The sequence below is a fragment of the Myotis brandtii genome, unplaced genomic scaffold (assembly GCF_000412655.1).
Source record: "Myotis brandtii unplaced genomic scaffold, ASM41265v1 scaffold744, whole genome shotgun sequence".
NCBI lineage: Eukaryota > Metazoa > Chordata > Mammalia > Chiroptera > Vespertilionidae > Myotis > Myotis brandtii.
In genome coordinates, this window is record NW_005370965.1 from 372,758 (window position 1) to 395,902 (window position 23,145).

The window sequence follows — 23,145 nt, forward strand, 5'->3', positions numbered from 1 at the left end:
AATTAAAAATGCATGTACACAAAACAGCAATAAACACTTTAAAAGAACACATTCAAATAAAGACACCCACTCAAACAGTTGCTTGCTAAAGGAAGGGTTATGTAAGTGCATTATGGGGATAGAAGGATCAAACCAGTGGTAATGACCTTGCTTTATAGTGAGATTGCACTGCCGCACAGCAGTTTTGCTCATGTGGCCCGGTTGCGAAAGATGGGTTCTTCACTTTGTTGTGACCTTTCTGATTGGACTTGAATTACCAAAATCTTCTGTGTCTGTTTCTCCCTTGGTCAAGTATGGAGGAAGGACTTGGCAAGGGGAAGTAACATTTAGTTAGAAAGCAGTGTGGTCCATAAGTAGGAGCACAAAATCTGAAGCCTGACACGAGTGAAGCAGGCAGGGTGTAAGACACTAGGGAGAGCTGGGGACTGTGGCACATTGAAGAAATGTCCCTTCTAAGGGATTGGCTTCCACTTAGCTCCAGTTTTATCCCCATGGGGTAACAGGCCTAGAGTTGTTAGAATTTCAGAATATTCAAGGGAAGGTAGAAATCCAGATTCTTAGATAAAATCTCAGATTTTTAAATGCTTCCACCTAACTTTTTAAAAACACCATGTGAGCTACAAATTCAAATCCTAACCTCACCACTAACAAGCTGTGTGACCTGGAATATGATATTTAACTCTCTAAGGCTCAGCCAATTTCCTCATCCATGAATGAAGATTCTAAGTCCTACTCAACCATATGTTTAATTGAGCTCATATATCCCTGGCCAGTGTGGCTCAGTTGGTTTGAGCGTCATCCTGTACACCAAAAGGTTGTGGGTTCCATTCCCAGTCAGGGCATACACCCAGGTTGTGGGTTCGATTTCTGTCGGGGTATGGACGGGAGGTAACTGATCAATGTTTCCCTTTCACATTGATGTTTCTCTCTCTCTCTCCCTCTCCCTTCCACTCTCCCTAAAATCAGTAAAAGCATAACTTGGGTGAGGATTTAAAAAGCTCATATAGGTATCTACAGAGGAAAGGCCATATGAGGACATAGCAAGAAGGTGCTCATATAAATCCAGGGCAAGGCTCTCAGTCAGGAAGAGTCATTATCAGCATGGAGCACCTGCTGTGTCCCTGCTGTGTGTTGAATATGCTAATATATGATCAACTCTTATTTTTCAGATAAAAAAAAACCACTGATGCTCAGAGGAGTGGAAAATTAAGTAGAAGAGTCAGGTATAAAAAATATATCCTAGCCGTAACTGGTTTGGCTCAGTGGATAGAGCGTCAGCCTGTGGACTCAAGGGTCCCAGGTTCGATTCCGGTCAAGGGCATGTACCTCGGTTGCGGGCACATCCCCAGTAGGGAGTGTGCAGGAGGCAGCTGATCAATGTTTCTAACTCTCTATATCTCATATTAAAAAAATATATATATATATCCTCCCCAAATGTGATAAAAAAGGATGGGAAAAATGGAAGAAAATAACTTATAAGCAAGGGTTTGGGGATTTAACGGGCTCCAAGTGAGACAGAAGTGATTATTAACCTGCTAATGAGCCACCAGAGTCTCTAATAAAGACACCTACAGTCCCAGCAGCATGCAGACTTCACCAGGACAGCAGCAAGTATGCGTTTACAATACCCAGGCTGGTGTGAGCTGCTGCTGGCTTATGCCAGCTTGTGCCAACCTGTGCTGGCTCAAAACCCAATTTTTCCAGAACACCAAGAGCTGGTTGTTAAATGTGGCCACCATGGTGAGAGTATTTACACCGCAGAAATTGGCAACCACTGCAAATCAGGCTTTGCTTTCTTCCCTGGGGAACTGGTTGTCAAATGTTTGCCACTGCAGGTAGCCCAGCGACATGGACTACTTAGGCAAAATCATCCCTTCAATTCTTACAGGCCCCAGCCTGACCTTTCTGCACACGGACCTTTCTGTCGGCATGGCCCCTAGAAGAAATACTGGGTCAGGAAAAAATATCGTTGACACAAGATGGGTAATAATTCATTGGGGGAAATGTGGAGGGGGTTACTGTTCAGTTAGGAAAAATACTTTTTCACTTAAAGATGGCAAAAGCCTAGAAAATGGGAAGCTTCCAGTCTGCCTTCATGGGTAGGTGGGATTGTCTGAGACTAGGAGAAGCTGGAAAGGGATGATAGCAGAGTGTTGGTAAGATGGAGTGACAAATGTGAATCCTCCAGCTCCCCAGCAGGGCTCACTCTAGACCTTTGGGGAGAGAGGCTCTGTGTAGTTGATCAGGAGTAGACGGGCCGATTCTGGTAAACATGTGCCCGGCAGAGGAACTGAAAGTCACCGTTTGCAGGCTCCTGCTGCTCTGAGGAAGTGATAAGGCACTCCTGTCATGGGACCGAAGCCCCAGACAGAAAAGGGGAATGCCACTATACCTGCTCTACAAAATCCAAGCCTCATCCCAGGGGAGGACGAGAAGTCTGGGTGAGAGAGCTCAACCACGGGTGCTCGCAACTGGCAGAGAGTGAAGAGGAGGGGACCAGCTGGCTGAAGGCAGGCCAGCGAAGCTGTGATTTTCACAATAGGTAAGACGGCTCTTCTGTAGTTTATAATTGAGTGAGCATTATGTCCACCCCAGGCATGAATCTAGATCAGATTACTACGAGTAGGGTTTGTAAGATGTGCCAAAGCAAGGAGTGATCCTAAGAACCAGCAGGAGTTCACTGGGAACAGAACAAGTCAAGTGAACTTGTTTTTCTTATTTTATTTACATAATAGCAGGTCAATGTATGTTTGCTAGCCTAATGAATTGGATCATCTGTTGCATCTGATAGAGATTACAGTTCAATTGCCGACAGAGGCCAGGCAGATTATGTAAACCAGTGGAACAGTATGGAAGTGAGGCAGTAGGGAGAGGTGGGGACTGTGGCACATTGAAGAGAAATGCCTCATTGAAAAGGGGATGCTTCCACTATACTCTGTTACATCCCGAGGGGGTAATATAGGTCTAAGGTTACCAGATGTTCAAATTTTTCAAGGAAAGCTGAAAATTCAGACTATTATATAAAATCGCTGAACTCTAAGAAATGCTTTTAACTAGCTCATAATTTTTTTTAAAATATATTTTATTGATTTTTTTACAGAGAGGAAGAGAGAGGGACAGAGAGTCAGAAACATCGATGAGAGAGAAACATCGATCAGCTGCCTCCTGCACACCTCCTACTGGGGATGTGCCCACAACCAAGGTACATGCCCTTGACCGGAATCAAACCTGGGACCTTTTAGTCCGCAGGCCGATGCTCTATCCACTGAGCCAAACCAGTTAGGGCAAACTAGCTCATAATTTTTAAAAACATATGTCAGGCAAATAACACCAAACCCAACATAAGTTGGGCTATGAATTTGTGCTCTTTGACATAATATATATATAGATTTCAATAGAGCATTTTGTGATATTCATCTGTGATTTTTGAAGGAATGTGGGCTAGGATGCGACTACACCAATGTCAGGCTGGATATAGGTTTCTGGTGCTGTTGGGTTCTCCCTCTCATTTCCATCAGTGGTTCAGATTAGGATCTAGGAGGTGGGCTTACCAATGTGTGGCCATCACCAAGCTAGGGGCCATCTCAAATATGCTGGGTGACAGGCAGAACCAAGATGAAACAGAGCTCAGTGGTCTGGACCAATGGGCTAGGTCAGAGACAAGGTCCCGTTGGGCACCGACCACTGGGAAGTACTTAGCAGCTTCCCATCTACTCCACCTTTCCAAGGTGGACATGGTTTGGTGGATGCCCTCCTCTTGGCACTCTCATTTTACTCCTCGTCTTTGATTGGCATCCTCCTTCCAGAGCAGAAACGTCTCGGCCATCAGAAACAAGACAATGATGAATGCCATTGCCACTGACCTGCCTCACAGCACTGCAGGTCCAGCCAGAGTGAAACAAACCCAAACGACTCTCCTTTCCCCAAATTAACCATATTGAAAAGAAGAAACAAATCGATCATTATTTGCAGGTCACAAGATCATGTACCCAGAGAAGCCAAAAAAATACATTAAAAAAAAAGATTAAGCCCCACCAGCATGGCTCAGTGGTTGAGTGTCGACCTGTGAACCAGGAGGTTATGGTTCGATTCCTGGCCAGGGCACATGCCCACATTTCAGGCTTAATCTCCAGTGCAGGGCGTGCAGGAGGCAGCCGATCAATGATTCTCTCTCATCATTGATGTTTCTATCTCTCTCTCCCTCTCCCATCCTCTCTGAAATCAATAACAACATATTTAAAAAACAACAACAACAAAAATGATTAAAACTGGTGAGCTAATTCAGAAATACAGGTAAGAACACCCTCCGAAAACCATAACTTTCCTAGACATCAACAAAACCCAATCAGAAAACATCATGTTTTCTGTTTGCCAAAGTCACTAAAAATACTTCACACCCAGTAACAGGGAAGATGTAAGAACAATATACAGCCCTGGCCAGTGTGGCTCAGTTGGTTGGGCATTGTCCCTATGCACTGAAATGTTGCTGGTTCGATTCCTGGTCAGGGCACATGCCCGGGTTGTGGGCTCCATCCCTGGTAGGGAGTGTGTAGGAGGCAGGGGATCCATGTAGTGCTCTCACACTGATGTTTCTCTCTCTCCCCCTCTCCCTTCCTCTCTCTGTAAAAATCAATAAAAAATCTTTACAAATAAAAAAAGAACATCTGAATAAATGGAGAGAGATGCCATGTTCGCTAATAGGAGAGCTCAGTGCTATAAGGATCTGAGTGACCTTCCAATTAACCCATACATTCAATGCAATTACATAAAAATCCCAACTGTAATTTTTAGGGAACTTTGCAAGCTGATTAAGGACATAGATGGGGACCACCAAGGAGTAAAGAGAACAATAAATAAGCACTTGGTTGGATGGTTGGGCACACACACAATAAAGCCACAGGAATGAAACTGTAGGAACTGGGGCAAGGAAGGTTTCCCAGCCAGTGGAACAGAATGAGTCCAAAGTCAGATTAGGACCATGGGGGAATGTAGCATGTGGTATGACGGCACTTTGAATCAATGGAAAAGGATGGACTGTTTAATATATGGTATGGCTATCCATTTTGGAGGACAGTGTTATAGTCCTTATCTTAGGTTAAACGTAAAAATAAATAAAGAGCTAGACATAAAAGCATGTTACCAAAGTGCTAGGAAAAATGACATTTTCCCTGGATAAATAATATTGAAATGAGTGACTCACGAAACCCAGAGTCCATAAATGAAAACATTTGACTATAGAAAAGTTATAAACTTCCATATCACAAATGAACTGTAAGGAAATATTTTTAGAAGTGACAGACTGGGAGAAATTATTGACAGCATACGTAACCAAAACTTATTATGCAAAACATATGAAGAGCTTTTTAAAGTCAGGTTTTTAAAAAAGGGAAAGACTGCAAAGAATATAAATAGGCAGTTCATGAGTAAAGAAATATAAACGGCCAATCCAGGTATGAAAATGTGCTTTTCCTCATTTCTAATGAGGGAAATACAAAATAAAATATTGAGGTTGCATGTTTCACCCACTGTTTGGTGAAAATCACAGAGACTGTTAATATCTGGGAATGAGACGAGGTGGGGACATGGTAGACATCACGTGACATCAGACAGGTGCTGGCTCGTTGGAAGAGGCTCTGGCAGGGTGACGTTGCTGTATCTACGGTAAAAATATGCATTCCTACAACCTAGTAATATTTCATCTTGAAGGAAACAGAGGCACACACAAGCCTTGCTTATTGTAGTAATAACCAGAGAAAAAAAGAGGAAATTGTCTAAATGTCTACCTGTGGGAGGATGGTGAACTGTACTGCATGACAGTTAAGCATAAAGTTAAAACACAATAGTTAAAAAACTATAGTTAACAATATTGTGTTGTTTATTTGGAAGTTGCTAAAAGAGCAGATCTTAAAAGTTCTCATCACAAGAAAAAAATTCAGAACTCTGTGTAGTGATGGATGTTAACTAAACCTATTGTGGTGATCATTTCACAACATATACAAATATCAAATCATTAGGTTATATACCCAAAATGAATACAATGTTATGTGTTGATTACATCTCATGAAAAAAGAAAATAAAATACCCTCCCCTGCCCCACCCCCAAAAGCACAGAGGTATGTGAACTGCCTTGGGGAGATCTGAAAGGCACACTGTCATGGGAAGAAAGAAAATTTCAGGCAATCTGTACAACTCATCCTATGTATATTTATATGTATATTTATATGTATATTTATATGTATATTTATTTGTATAGGCTCATATCTATATTTAAATGCACAAAACTGGAAATGCCATACCCCCTTGGAGGAGAGAAGGGTGGGGATGGCGAGGGCCTGCTTTCACTTCTGCTCTCTGTGCTTGTTTTGTTTGAACGCATTGCCCTGCCCTAGAGCATCTCTTGGGTTCTGCCTGTAGCCACCATGGGACTGACAGTGGAGGGAGCTGTGTCTGGCATAAGGACTCCAAGCCATGATGTTATTATTAATATGATTACTACTATCTGTTCCTAGGCAATGTTCCCAATAACTGTTTCTTACATTTTAAAAAATGGAGATATAATTGACATATAACATTCTATTAGCTTCGGGTGAACAACATAATGATTCGATATTTATATATATAGTGAAATAATCACCACAGCAAGTCTAGTTGACATCCATCACCACTCAGTGACGTTTTTTCCTTGGGATGAGAACTTTTAAGATCTACTCTCTCCACAACTTTCAAATACCATATTTGAACAATACCATGTTATTCACTAGAGTCGCCATGCTGTGCGTCACACCCCAGGACACTTTATTTTATAACTTGAAGTTTGTATCTTTTGACTACCTTCTCCCAGTCATTTTTATTTTATTTTATTAAATATGTTTTTATTGATTTTAGAGAGAGAGAAAGGGAGATGGAGAGAAACATTGATCGGCTGCCTCCTGCAGGCCCCTACTGGGGATTGAGCCTGCAACCTGGGCACGTGCCCTGACCAGGAATGGAAGGGGTGATGCACAGATGACACCCACCGACAGAGCCACACTGGCCGGGCCATCCACTAATTTTGAAAGGGAATCATAGCATACTGGAAATTTTGCAAAGTTTGTTCTAGTTGACTAGGTATGATGCTATTATTGCCAAATTATTGCAAATCTTCTCTCCCCCAAATATCAGAGGACTGTCGACATTTAAAGAATGCCTCGGTGAGCATCCAAGTGCTTTACATAAAGTATTTGTGACCATTTTTTTAAGATGCCAAAAACATTACTGGGTCTGGTAAAGTTAAATTTTAGAGAAATGTATTTGCATTGACAGGGTCCCAAGAAGCAAGGCCTGTTTCAGCATTGGGGGATTTTAGCTCTATTTTGTATTTTTGGTTTGAACTTCCGCACCCTCACAGACTACCTTCCTAAGAGACAAAGCAGAGATAGCACATGTTGATCTGCAGTAACCCTTCTTCATATAAAAAGAAAAGAAAAGTTAGCCTGAGAGTAACTCCGAGGTCCAAGGCAGGCTGTGTAGAGAGCAAGACGTGGGCAGCACTCAGATCGGAAGTCGGCTACTTCCCCATTTCTCTCAGGACTTGCTATTTGATCTTTCTGCTTCTTCCTGTGCAACCATTTTCACCACGGGGTCAAAATGTGTTTACCCACATCAGCAGGTCAAAGCACGGGGTGGGGCCGAGGGGCACAGAGGGCTGGGTGCAGGGTGGAGATGAGGGACCGGAGGAGTTATCCCTGGGCACCTGGGGGCCAGAGACAGTCATGGGCCTCGGCTCCGAGGCCTGGCTCAATCCGTCTCAAGACTGAAGAGAGCGTGGGAAATGGGGGGAGGAAGGGGTGCGGTTGGGAGTCTCTAAGTCCTCCTTCCCCTCCAATATTCAACATTTGCCTTTAAGAGAGCCATTTCCCTCTGACACATGTGAGGAAGGAAGCTCATCTTCTTCACTGTTTCCATTTCCCCTTTTCTCTTAAATAATGACCCCAAGCAAAGGGCCATTATTTAAGATGCTGCATGGTTGAAGCACCTTTCCTTCAAGACTGGACCCCCACACTGACGGTCCTGTGGGATGTAGATGGTGTTTATCATTGTACAGGCTCACTGATACTAAAGGCCCGGACAGCTCATCTTTCGGAAGCCGCCCTGGTCCCAATGGTCCCAGAATAGGAGCATTCTCCATTTCCCTGCTGCAGGAGCCTAGAGGAATATTTTCATCCTTAGCTACATATCCCCGAGATGCTTGCTTCTTTTCTTTTTGTGGAACACTCTAGGTACTCTGGCAGACAGAAGTGACAGCTGGCAGACAAGCTCTGAGTCCTCTCCTGGGAGTCAGCCTGGGGAGGAGCTGCCTCGGGGGAGCTGAAGCCTGGGGCAGCCCCTCAATGAACTCTGCAGCTCACCCCCACACTCTCCCGCTGTCCTCACTTCACCCCAGACCCTACCCCTATGGCAGCCACTGTGCCCGAAGCTGCAGAGCAGATTATGAAACAGGCACCCTCGTAAGCCTTTGTTGATGTCATTGTTACAGAAGGAATCACAGCTGTTTAGAGCATGAGGCCTTTGAGGTCTCCAGTCCACTGCCTTCCTTTTAGAAGTGAGGAAATGGAGACCTTTCCTCCCTCGCTCACATTACAAATTTACCCCTTCATTCAACCATTTAGCCAATATTTATTGAGCACCTACTATGTGCCAGATGCTCTTGCAGGAGCTGCAGAACCAGAGAGATGGCCTGGCTTGGGAGGTGGAGAAAGGGGTCACGAGCCAAGGAGTGCAGGTGGCCCCTAGAAACCGGAAAAGGCAAGAAAACAAATCTGCCCCTGAGCCTCCAGAAAGGCTCAGTCTTGCCAACACCTGATTTAGCCCAGTATGACCCATTTCAAACTTTCAGTCCCCAGAACTAAGATGATACGCTTGTGCTGTTTTTAAACCACTACCTGTGTGGTAATTTTTTACAGTGGCAACAGGAAACTAATACTGATGAAGACAGTGTTAAGGACTAGGAAGAAAAATAAATAGGTGTATAATGGAGAATGATCATCGGGGCAGGGCATGACTTTATATGGGGAGACCTGGGAGTAACATCAGGGCAGTCAGCCACATGGTGATCTGGGGGTCATAGTTCTAGGCAGAGGTCAGAGCAAATGCTAAGATCCCAGGGCAGGGAGGAGTTTCTGTTCATGGGGGTAACTATCTCCTCAATGTCTTCCCAGGAGGAGAGAACCATTCTATTGTCTGGTTTCCTGAGCAACAAGTGGTCTTTCTTGCAGATTTCTAAGTAACCTTTAATCTACTTGTTTGATGTCTGGTTTCCCTCTTTAAAGCCCGGGACTATGTCCTCATGTCCTGTCCTTGTCCCAATATCAGGTGCTAAGGCCTCTTCTTAGAGACTTAAGAGTGTACATTTGCTGGAGACACTGGATTTTAGAAAGCACATTTCTTCATTTCAAGATTTCAGAACCCTTTCTCCCAAGTCATGAGGGAGCCAAATTATGGTGGACAGACAGGCAGACACTCGGATGGGCCATCAGCCTCCCAGGGAACAGCCGAAAATGAAGGGACTTTGGGAACTTCCTAGTCTCTTATGGTGAATCTCTTTGTAAAAATGACTAACTGATCACCTTTACTTCAAGCTATATAGATCTAGGGTTCACGGGATAATCTTTTTTTTTTAATCCTCTCCCGAGGATATTTTTCTATTGATTTTTAGAGAGAGTGGAAGAGAGAGGGAAAGACAGAGAGAAATATCAATGTGAGAGAAACACATCGATTGATTGCCTCCTGTATGCATCTGCGGAGGGGCCTGTAACCAAGGTATGTGCCCTTGACCTGAATCGAACCCAGACCCTTTGGTTCACAGGCCAACGCTCTATCCACTGAGCAAAACTGGCTAGGGCTCAGGGGATGATCTTAATAATTACTTGTCTTCAGTTTCTCAGCTGAATGTCCCTTGAGGGCAAGAACTATGTCAATGAGGTTATCGTATCACCAGTGCCCAACTAATACTTTCTGAATGAATAAGCAGATGACAGGTGGCTCTGGGAAATCTCTAAGCTAAGTCATGCTAACCCTCAAGGAATATGGTCAAGAGATGCAGCTATACCCTGATTGGACTCAGCTTAAGAGTAGGGCCATCTTGAGCCTCATTCAAGAAGGCTAATGGCTCAAATACCATACAGCTCACAGCTGCTTCCACAGCTGGCCCCAACCTTCTGTGGCTCGGGTACCAAAGGCCAACAGCCAAACGTGAGAGCAGCACCAGACCCAATCTGGCGTTCACCTTCTAGCTGCGGCACCTCAATGACCAAGGGCCAAGCCAAGGAGGGGGACAGTGGTCTGACCCTTGGCCATAACATGGCAGGTCACTGGCAAGTTTTATGAACCAAGCAAACAGTGTTAGCCCATCTGAGCCTGAGTTCCCTTGTATTTAAAATGAGAATAATGATAATACCTCCTTCACAGTATTCAATTAAAGAGTGTATAGCAAGTGTCTGGCTCCTAATAAGGAGGGCTCAATAAGTGAGGGCAATGATGAAAAGGGATAATGAGGTGGGCCCCCCGCTGAGAGCTTTGGGATCCTGCCTCTGAACCCCTGGGTATCCTCAAGGCTCTCTCTTACTGCTGCCTACTGAGACCCCTGGCACCAACCCCTGCCCTGTCCCCTGCCTCTGTCTTCCCCAGTCCTTCAAAGATGGGGTGACATAGGCCCAATGAGCAGGCATATTCATTGATTACTCAACAATGATTCATTGAGTCATGTGTCAGGCACTGCACTATGTGCTTCACATAAACCCTGGCTTTGGTCCTGGGAACCTCCCTACGTGAGAAGCACTACCGTTACCCCGATATTTCAGAGGAGGAAACGGAGGCCAGGGAGAATGAGACCCAGAGGAAGCCTTCTCTGAAAATGCTGCACAGGAACTAGTAAAACACACTGGGAAGCAGCTGACATCCTCGTGTGGATGTGAAAAGGCAAAGCCTTTAATACCCAGGACTAAAGACCCACAAGAATGATGATAGACAGCAGGGCCAGTTACAGAGGGCACTGGCCACATAAGGCAGGCTGGCACCAAAATGAAAAGCTCAACGTCAAAATCAAAACCCACGTCGGAGGGAGTGAGAGCACAAGCGAGACTTCGGACCAGAGCACTGAGCCCAGAATGCAGAGGAAACCGACCAAGGCACGAGAAACAAGAGCAACAAGGTGACAGATGCGGCGGACACTGTGGTGACTGGTTTGGCTCAATGGGTAGAGTGCCAGCCCATGGACTGAAGGGTCATGGGTTTGATTCCAGTCAAGGGCAGGTACCTCAGTTGCAGGCTCAATCCCCAGACCTGGCCAGGGGCAACCAATCAATGTATCTTTCTCACATGGATGTTTCTCTCTCTCTGTCTCTCCCCTTCCCTCCTACTCTCTCAAATAAATAAATAAATAAATAAATAAATAAAATAAATAAATGAATGAATAAATAAATAAATGGAAAACTATCCTCCAGTGAGAACTAACAACAACAAAAGAATGATAAACGAAACAAGGGAAAACAAGTCATAACTTTAAATGAAACATGCAGATTTTTCTAAATTCTTAAGGGGGCAGCAGAATTAATTCATTCAGTAAATATTCACAGAGTGCCACCCTATACCAGGAGCAGTTCTAGGGCAGACAATAAACACATCAAGTACTAAGTATATAAATTAGGTAGTTACAAGTGCCATGAAGAAGAGAGAGCAGGTGAGGGGTTAGGGAGGGACAGGGAAGGCCTCTCGGGTGAGGTATTTTCTTAGAGGAAAGATTCTCTTCTGTTGGGCAACTTTAAGCAGCCTCTTGCATATCCGAAGTTTAGACCCAGAACCTGATTTTTTAAAAATTGATTTTAGAAAGAGAGAGGAAGGAAGAGAGAGAAAGAGTGTGGGGGAGAGAAACATTGATTTGTTGTTCCACTTATTTATGTATTCATCGGTTGCTTCTTGTATGCGCCCTGACCAGGGATCAAACCCACAACCTTGGTGTATTGGGATGATACTCTAACCAACTAAGCTACCTGGCCAAGGCCCAGAACCTGATCTTTTTTTTTTTTAATTTTTAAAAAATATATATTTTTATTGATTTCAGAGAGGAAGGGAGAGAGAGAAAAAAAAAACATCAATGATGAGAGAGAATCACTAATTGGCTGCTTCCTGCACGTCCCCTACTGGGGATCGAGCCCACAACCCGGGCATGTGCCCTAGACTGGCATCAAACCCAGGACCCTTGAGTCCACAGGCCAATGCTCTAACCCACTGAGCAAAACTGGCTAGGGCCCCAGAACCTGATCTTGAAGGGTGACCTTGACAGGAGATGTTAAACCATTCTGCAATAAGCAAGTAATCGCTAAAATATTTATTGTTTTTTGAGCTTTTTCTGGCTAGAGTTGGAGAAAGGAATATTAACCCCCCCCCCCCCTAGAATGTTTGGCCTAGAGACACATCAGACACGTCATAGGGAATGTCCGGGAGGTGGCAACGGTCCCAGCAGCATGGTGCAGGCCACAGCCTCGGAGAGAAGGAAGTCAGGAACTATGGGTGCCAGACCATGACTTGTGGTGCAGTGACACTTGATGTTCAATTTAAATTTTCATTTTCTGCTCTGAAATTCCCATAGGATAATCCAAGCCTTTGTGCCTTATGATACTTTTAGCAGCAGGTAACAGAAAACCCTAATTCGGCTACTTGAACAAAAAAGGAATCCATTATCTCACAAACAGGAAGTCTGGAGGCAGGGCAGCGGCCAGGCTGGCGAATTCTGTTCCGTTAATTCAGTGGCATCATTGAGGACTCAGGCTCATTTCATCTTTCTGCTCTGCCCTCTGCTTATTGCCTCACTCTCCAGCCCTCTGCCCTTGTCCTTGCAAGACGGCAGCAGCAGCCCCAGCCATCACCTCCTGTGACAGCTTCCAGAGGGAGAAAAAGGACCATTTCACCTGAGACAAATCAACCTTTACCAGAAGCCCCGCAGAACTTTCCCTTCACATCTCGTTGGTTACAATTGCATCCTAATCCTGTGCCTAAACTTACCAACCACAGCTGGCGTGGGCGCTGGGTGAGATCTGTTTTGGGCAACAAAGAGGAAATGGGTCCAGGTCCTGGGGTGAGCCTGAGAAGCAGGGACAAGATGGTGGGGGGTGGGGACGGGGGAGTAAAGACAGTTGTTTGTAGGTAGGATGGCAAATGGGAAGCAGAAGGGCTGGAATAGAAATGTACACAAAGACCAGACAGAAGGAAAGTCCTCTGAGCCAAAGCCAGACCCAAGTTTGCAAAGCAAACAGGTTCAACACATTCCAGGAACTAGCAATGAAAAGAAAATGACAGGGATGGAAAGGAACCCCCACCAGCTTCAGGGCAGGAAAAAAACTGGCTCCCTGTGATGCATTGGATTTTGCCTTTGCGACTATTTATATTACTACATTTCTCAAGGCATGTGAGCACCAGGATGGCATTTTGAGGGATAACTTGGTTCCCAAGGATTTTCTGTCCACCAAATTCCCCTTTTGAATGGGAAGGCAACTGGAAGACGTTTTGAGATACCCAGAAGCTTGGAAAACAGAACCTGACAAAATAATAGAATAAAATCAAATGAAAATGCAGGCTTCCAGAAATGGCAGTCAAGGCATAAAGGGACTGCTTGGCCACTGGGGACCCCCGCTGGGCCACCCCCCTCCTCGGAGGCCTGCCTGCCTGGCGCAGTTGCCGGCATCTTTTCTGCCCCCTCTTGTGCAATGTCAGGAAGTGTGCGTTAGAGCCACATCCTTCACCGGGGGCTCGTACGGAATCTTGACTTCACTCGGTGACCACGCAGAACAATAACAGCTGCCACCCTCTTCCTGAGTTTAATAACAATGGCTGAACCGTTTACCCACCCGGACACTTGTGATGGAACGGCTTTTAGAAAGTTGTTTTGTTGTCTCTTTCCGAAAGCCACACTGCCCAGAGCAACATGACGCGCCCCCATCCCCCCGCCCTCGGCCATCAGGGACCAGGAACTGAGTCATGAGTCTCACGCAGGGCTCGAGCCACTGGCTTTTCTTCTATATTGGGAAAGAATACCGAAAGTGTCTGATAGTTTCAAATTCCTTCTTCACCTACACTTGCATTACAAGCTGTGCGTTTTCTCGTCTTGACTTAGTCTCCTGGATAAGATCTCAAATGAGAAACGACAGGAAGTTCACAGCGAACTGACGTGACTGGGGACTAGGGCTGGTTTTTATTTTCTGCTTCTTCTTCTTGGTAGGAAAAATGTCAGAAAAAAAAGCCAGGGGGGCAGGGTTGTAGGAATGGAGCCTCCGTTATTTCGAGGCCTCATTTCTCAAGGGGCCCCATGAACTTTGTGGCTTTGGGTTTGGGGTAGCCAGTTAGGTGACAAGCCTGAAGGCCACTTCATGAACCCTGTGGCCGCCCCTCACTCACGCTCCAGCTGGCCCATCAGGACGCTGTACTGCCTCAAACTCATTTGTCCTCAGTCTCCCAGGGAGGAAGTCATTTTATTTTATTTATTTTATTTTATTTATTTTTATTGATTTCAGAGAGGAAGGGAGAGGGAGAGAAAGAAATATCAATGATGAGAGAGTATCATTGATCGGCTGCCTCCTGCACACCCTCCTACTGGGGGTTGAGCCTGCAACCCAGGCATGTGCCCTTTACCAGAATCGAACCCGGGACCCTTCAGTCCACAAGCTGACGCTCTATCCACTGAGCCAAACCGGCTAGGGCAGGAAGTCATTTGAAAAGGCAGTGGGAGCCTAGCAGCTTGTTCTGGACCCAGACTCCAAGAGCAGGTCACTTCCCTTTCCAGTCAGGGAAGAAGTTTGGGTTTTACAAGAAACCCACTCTTGGTGCGGGGAACTCGGGCCTAAGGGGCTGAGCTGCCCTGCCTTCCTCTGGCCTCCCCCTGCCCTCAGCGATGCCCACCCCTGAGGACCAGCGGCTCAGGCTCTAGTCCAGAAGGTTCTCTGGGTCTGAGGGTCACAGGAGTTGTTGAACAACTACTTAACACAGACATCCAAGGTGCAGAGCTGCTGGCCACAGAATCTGCCACCCAGGTGCTGCCTAGAATCTTCTAGAATACCACCTGTCTCCCTTCCCCTCCACCTCCCCCTTCTCTGCCAGCTCTTTGCCCCACACCTATTTCCATCTCTTCTGTCAAAACTGCCCCTAACCCTCATGCACTCCACTCCTCCCTCTTTCTTCCTTCACCTTTTCTTCCTTTCTCTTCCTTTTCTCTTTCCCTCTCCTTTTTTCTTTTCATTTGTTCTTTACTTCTCTCCTCTCCCCATTCTCTTTCTCCCTCTCTCTCCTCATTTCCCTTCCTCTCTTCACCTGAACAGGAGACAGACCTGACTTATGCTGGTTAGCAGACGAGATCGTTTGTTGGATGTCGGCTCCCTCTCACAACAAATAGAGACAGTCACGGTGGCGGCAGCGGCTCCCCATGCCAACCACCCACCTGGGCTGGGTGTTTTACACATGCTCAGAGAGGCACGTGTGTGTGACTTCCACTTTCCAGTGGAGTTACATCCTCACCCACGGCCACATGACTGGCAAAATCTGGAATTGAACCAGCTGGGAACAGAGGGGCCGATCTTGGCTCCAGGTCCCTCTCCGATTCACCACAAGACCAAATGCCACTTGTGATCAAAGGTTACCTCCACCGTGGGAAGGGAAAGAGGCCTCGCTCCTTGAGAAGCTACATCGGCTGCCTCCCTGTCCTCCTGGGGCCAAGTCCATCCTTCCCCAGGGCATCCCACGCCCAGCCAGGTTTGGACACACTTGCTGCTGTGAGCTCCACCTCCTGCCGTCTCAGCTCTGACCGTCTTTAAAACAAGGGTTCCAGTGAAGTTACTAGTAGTTTAATCTTTTCCACCCAGCTCTGATTTTCCATAAGTCTGCAAAGGTGGAGTGAGACTAAAGTCACCGAGTGTCAGGTTCTTCTTCTTCCTGACCGAAATGGGGCTGTCATGGGCCACGGTGCGTGGTCCCACTTCTCCAGGTCGCCCTGCAAAGAATGAAGATGCAGGGGCGCTGGCTTTCACAGAAAGAGGGCAGCCCCTTGAGAAGAGCTAAAGTAATTAACATAAGAAAGCAATGGAAGCCTTTGGTGCCACACTTGGCAATGTTTCAGGCCAGATTCATATTTTGGGAGCCTTGTTTTATTTGGTGGCCCTATGCAGACTCAGGTGTAAGGAATGAGTTGTTTAGAAACTGTGGCTAAGCTCAGAAAAGAGTATGAGGTTTTGCCTCCACATGAAAAGAGGAACTCGAGTTAAAATAAGCAGTGATCCTGCTGAAGCGCCACCAGAGCTGGGTGTGGATGAAAGGGGCCACATGCGAACCTGACAAGCTCAGGGAAGGCCTGCAGGTGGGCTTGCAAACTCAGAGACCTAAAGGAACCACAAAGGATGGTCTGAATTAAACTTTAACTAACAGCAGTTATGGTGGGTAGTTACGTCCTAGGCTGGTATCTTCACTGACAAGGTCAACCTTTACCTTAACCGAGCCTATCTGTCTTTTTACATCTATGATAACATATCCTTGAAATGTCTGGGTAACTTATAACTTCCCTTTTTCCAGACCCCTTGGGGCACAACCTAATGTGCTTGGGTGCCAGGACAGATACCACAAATTCCTTCATTGTTATTGTTATCATGTTAATTGTTGACTGTTAACTATCCTGCACCCACCTAAGTATGTGTCTATCATTTTACTTTTTATTCAATCCCAAGGGTTCCCCCCTGTTTTGCTTTCTCCCGCCTCTCTTATTTATCACCAGTGGATTTCATGTAACCCACCTACGTCATGGAACCCACCCTCCTTTGATTGCAATGTATAAAAAATATATGAAAAACCACCATTCTCTGGAGCATTATCCCAATCTGTTGAGATACTTCTTCCCGGCAATTGTCGACAGTTTGGCTCAAATAAACTCACAAATATTCTTTACAGGTTTGAATGTTTTTACGTTAACATGGGACTCCGCCTAATTGCATGCCTGCCTTAATTCGCTCCCAGGAGGCATATACTCCTATTATTTTAGTAAGGTGTTGTCTTTTTACAGGAAGGTGTATCTTAGGGGTGGGCACTTCCTTGGGCCATCTAGGCCCCACAGCTCGCTGTCCCCTGGTTAGTCGGTGTTGGCCATCAAGGAGGTCACAGGCCCAGTGCTGGGGTCAGGAGCAGACATGTCCAGCAGGGCCACAGCTCTCCTAGGAAACCTGCCTGCCTATCACCCTGGCCGAGTGTGGGCCTCAGGTAACACACTCTGCCCCCACAACTCTACCCCCATCTCAGAGTGGTGGGTGGGCACCTGCTTCAAGACAATTGATTTTTGCACAGACCTGTGGCCTCTGAGTGGCCCACACAGAAAATCAAACCATATTCCCTCTTGGGACTGGGAACTGAGAAGTAAGCCTATTAGTGGGAGAAGAGCAGACCCACAGAGAAGGGCTGAGTTGCGGCAGGTAGCACATGGGGTGTGGGGCCCCAAACCCTTCTGGTCCCAGGCCTTCTCCCTCCTTGCTCTGTGCATCCCCCGCAAAGGCCGCCCACCCCTTACATGAGTTAGCCAAACCGAGTCTTTGTTCTTTGCAACCCCCAAAACCTAGTGAGGCCCCCTGATCCTGAAGCTGCTGCAGGACTGGCAGCAATTCACAGGAACACACGATGCGTGGAGATGAGAGGAAACAGATGCTAGACAGGGTCTAACATTTACAAGCCCTGGGTGCAAAGTCACGTCTTTTCCAGCTTAAGGCCTAGTCATAATTAAAGTCTTCTTTACTTTGAAGGAATAGAACAAACCACAAGGGGAAAAAGATCAAACACATCAACCAACTTTTAACTTAAGAGAGTTTAGACTCCTTTCATCAAAGCACCTATCAAGGATGCCACCCAGCCAAGAGGCCATCGAGGCACACTGCCTGCCCCATGCAGCCCTCCCCTCGCTGGCCACGTCTCTGGCAGGTGAAGCCCATATGGGAGATGACTGTTTTAATGCCAGCAAGTACTTGAAAGGACAGTTGTGTACCAGGTGTGCCAACATTTGTTTCTGGGGAGCAGGCCAAGACATATGGGTGTCCCAGACTAGCTAAGACATTGAAATGGATACTCTTTAGATACTAGTGCAGATGCACAGATAGGAGGGATGCAGAAGCCAGAAGCAATGCTCAGCCTGACCTCGATCAGGTGGAGCAATTCCGCTTGAGCCCAAACTTGCATCTCCCATGGAAGCTGTGCAGCAAACAGCTCCTGACTACTGAGAAGATAGCTTCATGACTACCTGTGTGGCTCAGGCATGACCCTCCAGGTCTCACTCTCTGTCCCAAATGGCTCATTGATCCAAGTGAATCCTTTGATCCACAGAACTAGCCTCCCTAAAGGCATTCTATTCAACAGTGACAGGGTCCTGCCCTTGAGGCCAGCTCTGTTTGTATTACTGCATCTTAGTTCTGCACAAAATGCACCATCCCCTTACCATTCTGGAATCAGGGATTGTTTCCCTTCCACTTCCATTTTCTTTTTAACTAAACCCCGCAGACCCTGTCACTGCTCCTCCATGACACAGTGTCCCAACTCTTGTGTATCCTGGCTGCTCTGGCTGCCATGTGGGTACACTTGGCCTTAGTCCAATGAGCCAGGAGTGACTCCTCTGCCCCCACTGAGGACACTGAGAGTGTCACCACCTTCATTCTGCCCACCCCCTGCTCTCTTCATGCAGCCAGATAAAAATAGCTCCCCTGGCCTCCACATCACTCAGCTGTCATGCACTGTGGTCACACAAAGCCCTGCTGTTTGTCACACACACTGAGAGTGGGGTGGTCCTGCCGACTTGGACTGGCGCACACTGGTTTTTCTCTAACATCTCACAGCCAGTTTTACACACTTGGACTTTACATGGTGCATCTGATGCCATGAGCATCCGTCAGCCTTTGACAAGACAGACCTCGACGAATGGAAAGTACTTTTTCAGGTGCTGTTTCGTGCTAATCCTCTGGGCAACCTTCTAGCCCCTTGGAAAGGGCGGTCTATTCTCCTGCAAGTTCCCCTCCTTTTCTCCTTCCTGGTCCACTGACTCTCACTCCTTTCAGCCACAGAAGAAAATAACCCAGGAGCCACAGCAGCTAACTTTCCTTCACCTCTGGGTCCTTCTTTACCATTGTTTCCCCTTCACACCCATGAATGCAAATAATGTCTATTATGCCTGCCCCATCATGTCACAGAGCAGGGTCACAGTTCCCCTGCTAAGCCACTCCCACCCATGGAGTTCTAGGAGGAAGACAGGCTCAGCCAGGTCCTAGTGTCTAGGCTACCCGGGGCCCCTTCTCTTCCTCTTTTTCACTCTTTCTCCACCAACATAGGCTCTAATCAGCTCAGATTTCTAGGTTTATTACGGGCTTACCTGAACAGTGAATTTGTCATCTTCGTTGGGCAGAATCCTGTAAGTGTAAACGCAATTCCGATACCTGAAATAGACCAAAGACCTTATTAGAACCCACGCAGGAACATTTTTCTGGTACCTGAAATGACAAGAATTCCTGACATGGCTCGAGGAGTCTGAGTGTGAAGTCTCTGAACTTTGGAGCTGACTGTTCTGAGGGGTGATCAGCCCTGACATCCAGTGGAGCGTCAGGAAAAGGCAGGGTGGTCTTTGGGGCATGATTTGCATTGGTGCTTGACAGCTCTGTGGTCTGAGCTAAAGCCATCCACCAGCTGGAAGGGTTTCCACAACCTTGGAGCTGTCATGTTGGCCAAAGAACAGAGCCAGACGGGGTGTTTCAAATGTAAATAAGACTCCATGGGGCTAAACAAGGTGGGGACATGCTGAATGGGTGTCAGCCACAGCCACAGAGAGGACCACAATGGCCAAGGAGAGGCTCTGGGTGGAGCACCTCCCTCCTCCTGAGCTACCCTCCCACCCTGTGGCCTGTCCCTGGACAGTTGGCCCCATAAGTTCATACTCCCAAAGGTCAGCCATCATCCCATCAGCGACCTGGATTTTCCTCAACAGCTGGTGAGTGAGCCTTAGGATTGCTTCTAATGCAGAAGAGTCAGGGGCCCTGGATTCTCTTCTCTTTCTAGAAGCTCCACTTTCCTTTTGTTCAGGAGTCCCCAATGTGAGGGAAAGGATGAGGAGGAGAAGAGGAGGAGGAGATACTTTTTACTTTCCTAACACCTTTGAGAGTAAGATAAGTTGTCAAGTCTGAGCACCTTGGGAGAACACATTGCGGGGTGGTCCAGCTGGGCCAGAGGCGTAGGGAGTTTCAGGGAACACTATTTGGGTTTTATACTCTTAGTTGAAACTGCTGGTCTGTTCTCATCCACCATAATCTCCCCCCATTTCCTCCACTTGAGATTCTCAGGAACCTTGAACCACTCACTCCTGCTGAACCTCTAGGTGGGGACCACACTCCAACTCACAGAAACTCATTTTGTTTTGGGGATCAAGACAATGAATAAATACCTCATTACAAAAATTTCACTTATTTAGCCTTGCTTGTGTGCCTGGATTTTCACTTATTTAGCCTTGCTTGTGTGCCTGGCATTTCACTAAGCATTCATATGTGTTACTGTCTAACTAGATTTTTAAAATTATACACTCGTCTTAAAATTTTAAGACCATATAGAAAGATATAAAATAAAAATCAAATGTCTCCTACCCCTTCTCCTGTAAGTCCAGCTTCTTAGATTTACCGCCCCCTTTTGTAAATCATTCCAGAACTTTTTTTATTTTTTTTAAATATATTTTATTGATTTTTTACAGAGAGGAAGGGAGAAGGATAGAGAGTTAGAAACATCGATGAGAGAGGAACATCGATCAGCTGCCTCCTGCACACCCCCCACCGGGGATGTGCCTGCAACCAAGGTACATGCCCTTGACCGGAATCGAACCCGGGACCCTTCAGTCCACAGGCCGACGCTCTATCCACTGAGCCAAACAGGTCAGGGCCATTCCAGAACTTTTAAACATGCACACAAACTTTTTATTTTTTTATTTTTAAATATGTTTTTATTGATTTCAGAGAGGAAGAGAGAGGGAGAGAGAGAGACAGAAACATCAATGATGAGAGAGAATCATTAATCGGCTGCCTCCTGCATGCCCCACACTGGGACTGAGCCCGCAACCTGGGCATATGCCCTGACTGGGATTCGAACCGTGATCTCCTGGTTCATAGGTCAAAGCTCAATCACTGAGCCATGCCAGCTGGGGTAGATGCATGTCTTTTTAAATGCAAATAATATCATACAATATTTGTTGTTCAGAAGTGTGCTTTTTTCTTTTTAATCTTCAGCAGAGAATATGTTTTACTTATTTTAGAGAGAAGGGAATAGAGAGAGAGAAAGACAAAGAAAGAGAGAGAGAGATCAATGTATGAGAGAAACAGTGATTGGCCGCTTCCCATGTGTGCCCTAACCAGGAATTGAACCTTCAACCTTTCCATGCACGGGTCGACACTCCAACCAACTGAGCCACACTGACCAGTGCCAAAAACGTACTTTTTTTCACCAAAAAAAAAAATATCTTAGAAGTCTTCCCAAGTTATGTTCCACCTTTAGGCTGTACAATCATTTACTTGACTAGACCATGCTTTTTATTATTGTAAATAATGCTGCCGCGAACATCTCTGTTCCTATATCTTGCGTATATTGGCGAGTTCAAAGTTCAGTTTCCCCATCAGTAAACCCAGGGTCAACAATGGGGTCTACTGTTGTCGTGCAGACTAAGTGAATTGATATAAAAAAAGCATTTAGAATAGCACTCCCACCTCCTTCCTGACCACAGTAAATACTCCACGCTGAGATTCCCGGTGATCCTGGACCAATCACTGGGAAGAACAGCTGAGCTAAAGGACAGGGCTCTATTCTGATAGAAACTAGCAATCGCCTCCCAATGAGGTGGTGTCACTTTTTGTTCTGCTAACCGGATATGAAAGTGTCTATTTCCCCACACCCTGCCAACTGACTGTTATCAGACATTTCAATCTTTGCAAATCTGAGAGGTGATAGCTTGCTTTATGAGAAAGGTTGAACATGTTCTCATATGTTTTGCTATCGGTATTTCTTTTTTTCATATGTTTTGCTATTGGTATGTCTGCCCCAGCCCCATCACCTCCAGCCTCCACTCCTCCTCAGAGCCTGCCAGACTAATGCCAAATAGGTGGAACCCTACTGTGCTTTTATCTTTCACCTCTAGTTCTAATGACACTTCTTCCTGGGAACACGCAAATGAGGGCAGGACAAGAACCGCCTCTTAAGCAGCTGAGGGCAGCTAATTTGTGGAAGAGGTTGAGCAGGGCCAAAACATTAGCTTGTAGGCAGAAAGAAAGAACATAGTCACAAGGAGAGGGACAGAGACAGCCGCACAGAACAGGAAGGCCCTTTATGACTTTTTCAAAGATGTTCCAGAAACACTGAAACAATGAAGCAGCTCCACATGACGTAAATAGATCAAAAGCAAGTACAAGAGGAAGAGGGACACTTTGCCCTGGACAGTCACATCTCAGCCGCTCCAGTGCCTGGGGCAGATACCGTGTTCCTGGGGCCAAATCAGTTTAGATCTTCAAGGGAAACTGACGCACACGCACACAACCCACAGGGGAGCAGTCATTCCAGACTGCATACCATGGGGTGCTGGGGGCTCACAGGGAAGTGGAGGGGGCACTCCCCAGCTTCTCCCACCAGCAGCTGCATTTCAGTCTGGTCCTATATGCATACACATGTACATGCCTGTACATACAGAATGCACATGGATATATATATGTATGTGTGTGTGTGTGTATATATATATATATATGTGTGTATATATATATATATATATATACACAGATACTATATATATATCCTATATAATAAAAGCCTAATATGCAAATAGACCAAATGGCAGAATGACTGGTGGAACAACCGGTCACTATGATGTGCACTGACCATCAGGGGGCAGACGCTCAATGCAGGAGCTGCCCCCAGCCCACAGGCCCCAGGCCAGCCAAGGCGGGTGCCAGTGGGCCCCCCCCACATGGCCCCACTGGTCGCCCCACAAATCGACCCTGATCACTGGTCAGGCCTAAGGACCCTACCTGTGCACAAATTTTGTGCACCAGGCCTCTAGTGTGTGTATATGTGTGTGTGTGTGTGTGTGTG

The 23,145-nt window shown here is 46.3% G+C and overlaps 1 protein-coding gene across 1 annotated transcript in view; it reads right to left on the minus strand.

Annotated features, from left to right (window-relative positions):
- The window catches only part of INPP5D (inositol polyphosphate-5-phosphatase D), a 101,138-nt gene that overhangs the window by 70,561 nt on the left and 7,432 nt on the right, over positions 1 to 23,145 (minus strand). The window contains exon 2 of the mRNA XM_005882944.2: positions 19,409 to 19,472. Within this exon, the coding sequence (XP_005883006.1) occupies positions 19,409 to 19,472 (64 nt within the window). The remainder of the gene's footprint in view (positions 1 to 19,408; positions 19,473 to 23,145) is intronic.